Raw genomic sequence first — 7010 nt, 5'->3', positions numbered from 1 at the left:
AGGAACAGCAAACACCAATTAAAGGCGGAAAGTTCAAAGAATCCTCCAAATTATGTCAGGGGTACAGTTGATGTGCTGTCGTCAGACTGTGAAGCCTTTTTTTGTGGGGGGAGGGAGGGAGGGAGGGAGAGAGAGAGAAGGGAAGGGAGAAAGGGGGAGCGAGAGAGAGAGGGAGGCAGAGAAAGAAGGATCGAGAGAGATGGAGAGAGTAAAGAAGAGAAGAGAGAGAAACTTTACGGCCTCCCCAATCTCTTTTAACGAGTCCCGGCTAAACTTCCTACATCCCACGTTTATAGCGAACTACCCAAACGCGACAAGTGTTTTTAATTTAATTGGCTTTATTTTAACCGAGTCTAAGATTAAACCAAGGAAATGAAACAGAAAGGACAGCTTCGATTCTGTTAACCGAATGAAACATCTGATAGCTTGAACTGAATTGTGCAGGAAGTATTTGGTGAGATAGATACCGCATACACTCTGGTTGCGTCTGCCGAGCTATACATTCTCATAATCAAAATAAAGGAAGGTGGGGATCTTGGCTAGGAAACTAAATCACAATATACAACAGTTTAATTAAAGCTTTTTCGAATTACTTTGTGCTAGTTTAACAAAACGAAACTGCATGTTTCAGTTACTGAATGAATGCGCTTTGCGTAACAATTAGAAAACGACAGGAATCTCCATTTATTGCATTTATTTAAATAATAGGGAAAGTGGTGTTTTAATTTATAAATGGTACAAAACAGAATTATCATTTGCTCTGATCAACCAGCCTGCACCCGACTTATAAACCCCAAATCTCCTTCCGTCGTTTAAGCACGTTTATACCGAATTTTAATCGGAATGTATTTTCATTAAAATGTCATTAAGCGATCCAATAAAGGAACTTGAATTTTAAAATGAGTTTAACTTAATATTTCTGTATTTTACCTTCGCTGACTTAAACCTAAACGTCGCAATCGATTACACTTCAAACAGCACTACTTTATTATGTTATACATGAATGCGATGTAAAAGTCTTTTAGCACGGTTTAATCATGTAATCTGCAGAATGCTACTTTCTGAGAGATCCAGCAGATGCGTGTTTTGTAACAAAATGATCGGGAGCGTATCAATTTCTTACCTTCGGAAGAATCCGAAAGCTTGGGTAATTCTGCGCTTAGTGCCAGGTGTAAAGACTTTTTTTTTGATTTTTTTTAACGAAACTCGGGTTGATTTCAGTGAAAATCATTAACAACTACAATGAAACACATTACAAGAATTCAAAGGACCCGGCACCAACAGTGAACAAACGTGTAAAATAGTTTTTAATTCCATTCATTGTCAATAATTTATAAAGAACTTGGTTAGGAATTGTTAATGGACATTCTATTAGGAAAAATAATTTTGATGTCGATCCCCTTAAAATATGATTAATGCGCCTTCTGACCAATTTTCAAAGGAGGTTTCTTTTTTTCACAATGATTGTATGTCTGCGGACTTAACTGGCAGGGGCCTGTTTAAACCATTCCCAATATTTTATTCGTTAACATATTTCCCTTTCGGGAGGTGACAGTATACGGGAGGGAATAAACTGGCTTAGTCTCAGGGAACAAACTTCTTCACAAAGTTGGGAGCCGACTAAAGTTTGACTTGTGGCCTGGAACATTTCAGAGTTCACGACTATGTTTTGTAAAACATCGAGGATAAATGGCAGTTTCAGAGTCCCACGGCTCTGAAAGCAACGCACAGGGCGAGTCAACGTTTTTTAAATGTTTTTTTTTCACAGACAATCAAATTTTACAAAATGAAGGGATTGAGCGGAGCAAGAGCAAATGAAGCAGCTGGCATTTATGACTCTTATCTCCCCTTGATATACCACCATTAATTTGCGGCGTTTCCCACTGCTTTGTACTGCAGCATTTCACAGTATAGACCTGCAGGAGGCGCTCTTAGTCCAACTCTTGCCCCCTCCCCCCCCTCCACCCCGCCTCCCCCTCACTGTAAAACCCAACACATCAGCGTCTGCCCTTCGGGGGTCTGGTATTATACAAGTCATTTAGTCATTATACTGCATAAGTGTCTCGAGCATCTACAATCATCTCGCATTAAAATATTGCCGTGATGTTTAACCACAATCATTAACGATAAAGTGAAATTATGATCTCTTGCAACCAGTTAAGATATTTGCTAAATCCTACCACAGGATAATCCTCAAAGCATTGTTTACAAATAAAGATCTAAACAAACGACGAAGCTGTACTTCAGTGCCGTATTTTGGTTTCTTCAATAATGTTACAAACGTAGTGCAACAATTTAACCTGCGTTATTTCGGCACTTGGGAATAGTTTTTAAACTATTGGCTACAAAAAGCGATGCAATAACTAGCTCTTCCCGCTTATGGAGCCACCAGCATTTTAAAAATAATTCAGAGGGGATCATATCGTTTTACACTTTGTTGCGGACTGTTATAAAACACCATACTAAAAACAAAATTAAATACTGCTTAGGCTTTTTCAGTCAAATCGTTCCTTTTACAAGATTTCCAATATGTATTTTCTCTTGGCCGGAATGTCAATTGATAGTCATACATCTCAATGCATTTAGCAAACAAAACATTAATATGTTCCTAGGGAATTGCTGCTCGTTGAGAGTTTTGAAAATTCAGACACAAATGTAAAGTCATAATTGTTCATTTATTAGCCAAAAATATATACTTTCTTGTACAATTTCGTTCACACGTATGTACACTTTTGTTTGCGGTATATACAAAACATCTTGAACACCAGGTGATACCTAATTTTCACTCGACTTACAAAAAAAAATCTGGGTTCCACATGTCACAAACTGAACTAATTGATACACGCCTTCTCGGCCAGTATAACATTACCAATTTTATTTTAATACACATACATGCTTACAGGTTAAACTATACAGGGGTAAACATTTTTTACATTCCATTTAACAAGAAAATGGTTACAAAATAAAAGTTTAAAAAAGCCAAAAGGGACTATGCGGAGGAGAGCGCCGACAAAACCATGGCTGCATCGAGTTGTTTCTGGGGTCTGAAACGAATAAAATTATTGACCATCAGTGTTTACAACTTTTGTAATAAACATTGAGACCCATGTTTTGCATAAAATGTTGCAATTTAAGTTTTGAATGCAGATTAACTGCAGTGAAAGGTACCCCCAAAAATAGCTGTAGGCCTGTTTTGATTGGGATCTCGAGTCTGGTATGAAATCGTGGGAATATACAGGGAAGAATAAAATGTATTTCTTACCGTCTCTGAACCGGCTGAAAAGCTGTCTTTACTATTTTTTTCTCTATTTCCAAGGCACTGCTTCGATCTGTAAATAATAACGAGTTCTTATAATTGGTATTGTTCGCCATTACCGAGGCCACCTTTACCCAGAGCGACACGCTGAAATTCAACTTTGTTGGGGAATCGTTACCTATTATGCAACTTCAAGGACAAAGTGATCCGAATACAACAAATGGTAAGTGTTATCTTATTACATTGGTCTTTTCTGCCGTTTAATACTTATTGGAAAAAAGTTGTTGTAATCAAATTATAAATTATCATTTACAATGGTGCTAAAAATCAGTTTATAATAAATGTAATTTTGGCCATCAAAAAATCATTATCCCATTACTTTGATTGCGCCTTGTAGGAGTTTTATTTTGTATTCAGTTACAGTTGAGCAATGCTACTTTTCGGAAACAGGATGTAAAAATCTTTAGGTATCGATTCAAAAGCTTGGAGAGAGAGCCTTTGTATAGATATTACCAGAAAATAAAATTAATTCGAAACAGCATGGATCACTTTGCAGATCTTCAATGAGTTCACTTTCGTTTTAAATTTTGAACTTTAGTGGGGGCCCAGCGTTAAGGCTGCCAATCAATTTTATTCTTTTTTTTGCATTACGTTGATCCTTTTGAAAATTTTGTCTGATGTTCTCACAGTCTGGCTGGAGCATGTATTTTGTATTTTTCAGTCAAATGCTCTGTACCTGTTACTGTGGGTTCTGCTGTCTGAGCCCGCTCTTCTCCTCTTACAGTACAGAATGCAGGGACACCAGCAGCCGGGGCTGCTTGACTAGCACTGAGTCCGAGGAAGTGGTTTGAATTGATTAAAGCCAGGGGGTGATGAGAAAAGGTTCGGTTTGTCCAGTTCTGAAATTTGCCCATGGGGCAGGCGAATAGTCTGTGCTGGCCGAGGAGAGACGAGGCTGGAGGCCCCGCTGGTGAGCTGCCTATCTGTGGGGACTTGCGGGGATTGTCCGGAGTGGTGGCGGTTTCAGCCAAAGACCAGATCTTAGGCTTTTGGTTCAGCGACAGGCTGTTCTCGGCTGGAGAGGAGACGGGGCTTTTCCCCTCGGAGTTGTTTTTGGTCTGGTCGCCACTGGACTGTCCTGAAATCTCAGGCGAAAGATCGCCTCGCTTCTCCTCAGTCACTCTGGAATCTTTTACCACCGATTTCAGAAAACCGTCCTCCGAACCATTCAAGTCATCAAAAGTGTCTGAGATCTCAGAGTCACTTCTCCCGTCCAGTTTGCAGTCCAGGCTTAAGTCCGGGTCGTGCTCGTCTTCGTCCTCTTTATTCTCGATATTCTCGGTATCGATATTCTCTAAATCGATCTCCTCGTCGTCCTCCTTTTTCTCCCCTTCCAGGTCCGGGTCGCTTCCATACGAATTACCCTCTTCGTCCGTTCGGTTTCTGGGAGTCCAAGTCATCTTGTTCTCCTTCTTAAGCCTCCTGCGAGCATTAGCGAACCAGGTAGACACTTGGGTCAGGGTCATTTTGGTGATTATGGCCAACATAATTTTCTCCCCTTTGGTCGGGTATGGGTTCTTTCTGTGCTCGTTCAGCCAAGCTTTCAAGGTGCTGGTGCTTTCCCTTGTGGCGTTTTTCGGCCTGGACGGATCCCCGAACTGGTACTGGCCGTAAGGGTAGTAAGCGGCGTGGTGGTGTGGGAAAGCAGGGTGTTGTACGCTCGGACTGTCCTTCAGTTCGTACTGGGCGCCCTGGGCAAGAAAACGAAGGACGAAAGTGGGAATATTTTTTAAGCATACATGTTAAAATAAAGCATTGCTGTTATTTCAATTACATTCTGCATTACTAAACGATCCGCCCATTTTGAAACACACAAAAAAAGTATGTGAATGCAGTGGGGGGTGGGGATGGAAAGGGTGTCGGTGGTGGGGAAATTTATCTGTTTGGGGGACGAATCAGGAGGAGAAGGTTTAAAGTGGTTAGAAACAAACCAGCAATGAAATTTGCACAAAAAATCTGCAAGTGAAATTAGGAAGGAAGTGCGCGTGAAACTAGCAAACGCAGCACAGCGACAGGCAAAAAAAAACTTTTATCGAGAAAACTCGCCGGGAAAAGAAAAGCAGCGATTGCATTTTTTAAAAAAAACGGCATTACCGCAGAGACCTATACCTCCTTTTCCTCATCCGTGGGTCTTGTTTTCATGGTTGCAACAAACTTTTTTTTAATGATTTACTAGATGGAAGAGACTCAGATAGAGTGAATCGACGTAAATGTTCTTACCAGCTGAGGAAACATGGGGAGATCGGCTGCATAAGGCAAAAAGGCGCCGTATCCTTGAGCGGCATAAGGGGATCCATACATGGTTAGTACAGTAGAAGCAGCACCGGACGCCGTCAGATCGCTCCCAGTCCTGGAAGACGATATACCCTGGCGATCTGGGTATAGTGGCCTAGTCGCAGCTATGTACTGATATCCCAGTTGTGGGAAAGACATGGTCAGTGACTACTGCGAGAGAAACCTCTGTGCAGAAAGAGCCGCAGAATCCACCTTTAATGCTACAGACTCAGCTGAAAGTATACGTTTCCACATGCAGACGCACTGTAACAGATCCGATCGCTCACTCTCAACTTGCTATTGATCTGAAGGTGCCCGGGTCAGGTCCTAACAGATTCGTAGAGATTATTCGGAGTTGATGGCCTGATTGACATTTCTGGTATTAACTAAGCCCCTCCTATTTCTTTAGGGTCCGCCGCAGCTTTTACTCAATCTCCGCTTTTGTCACAGAGCGTGTCTTTTCCAAATCTATTTACTGACGTCGCGATCTTTTATTTCAGTTGCATTCAAGTCGCAGTTTGCAATCGCCAATCAGTACTAGTTTCTCCGGCAAAAAACACGCCCGCTCCCAATTTTTTAAAGAAGAACATTCGCCTCCCACTTTTTGCCATAGGGTTTCTTCCAAACGCTACGTATTTGTAGAACTGTAATTGGTTGCAAAAAGGAAAGAAAATCGACCCAAGTAAACCAAAACAGAATTTGAACAACTTTTAATCTCTTTGATGTAGTTCTTCACTCAGTGTGACTAAACTTCATTTTCCTTGCTATTGTTTAAACTTTGTTCGGCAGAAACTTAGTTTTGGTGACGTCAGTACAAAATGCATACACTTCAGCTTTGATCCTGATAACTGTTCTATTAAATAAAGTACGTTTGTTTGGTACAAATGGGTTAGATTTTTTTTCTAATTGAGCTGGCGGTTCTTACGCTGCAGGAATCCTCTCCGCGTAGGCTGAGAATGGCCAATACAGCTTAGGATCGAGTTAATTCTTTGTTAATAATGGACTTCAAACAGTTGTAGTCACCATTTGACATCAAAGAGAACCAACGCAATATTAAAACAAAAAAAACCGGCGCAACCCCAGAAGCTCCCAGTCCCGTGGTTGAACTGGTAAATAAATGGTGTGAGAATCAGACACCAGCGCCTTCAAATCAAACTCATTATCACTTTTAGTCCTGTCCCTAAACTGTAATTAGCAAATTTATGACCCCACGTTGTTTGTACCCTGTTCCTTGCTCCTCTGCGGTGTTCAGCAACGATGGGTCTGTATGATAAAGCTAAATACGAGGTTGTAATAAATGCGGATTAGAGTGAAGCAAGTCTCCGGATTGAAATTCTCCGAATCGATATATTAAATCTGTATGTACCACATCTAATCGCTTTACGGCTCATCTTTTTGGTATTTGATGTCAGATAATCGC

The 7010-nt window shown here is 40.9% G+C and overlaps 1 protein-coding gene across 1 annotated transcript; it reads right to left on the bottom strand.

The window, feature by feature from the left end:
- Positions 1-2675: 2675 nt before the first annotated feature.
- Positions 2676-6641, bottom strand: irx3a (iroquois homeobox 3a). The gene is made up of 4 exons (XM_063067439.1): positions 5537-6641; positions 3993-5007; positions 3263-3329; positions 2676-3044 (listed from the first exon to the last, which is right to left on the bottom strand). The coding sequence occupies exons 1-4, from the start codon at positions 5747-5749 to the stop codon at positions 2990-2992; spliced, it is 1350 nt and encodes a 449-aa protein (XP_062923509.1). The 5' UTR covers positions 5750-6641; the 3' UTR covers positions 2676-2989.
- Between the last annotated feature and the right edge of the window lie 369 nt (positions 6642-7010).

This window comes from Mobula hypostoma, chromosome 14 (genome assembly GCF_963921235.1).
Source record: "Mobula hypostoma chromosome 14, sMobHyp1.1, whole genome shotgun sequence".
Taxonomy (NCBI): Eukaryota; Metazoa; Chordata; class Chondrichthyes; order Myliobatiformes; family Myliobatidae; genus Mobula; species Mobula hypostoma.
The sequence above is the reverse complement of the archived record's forward strand: the minus strand, read 5'-3'. Positions and strand labels throughout refer to the sequence as shown.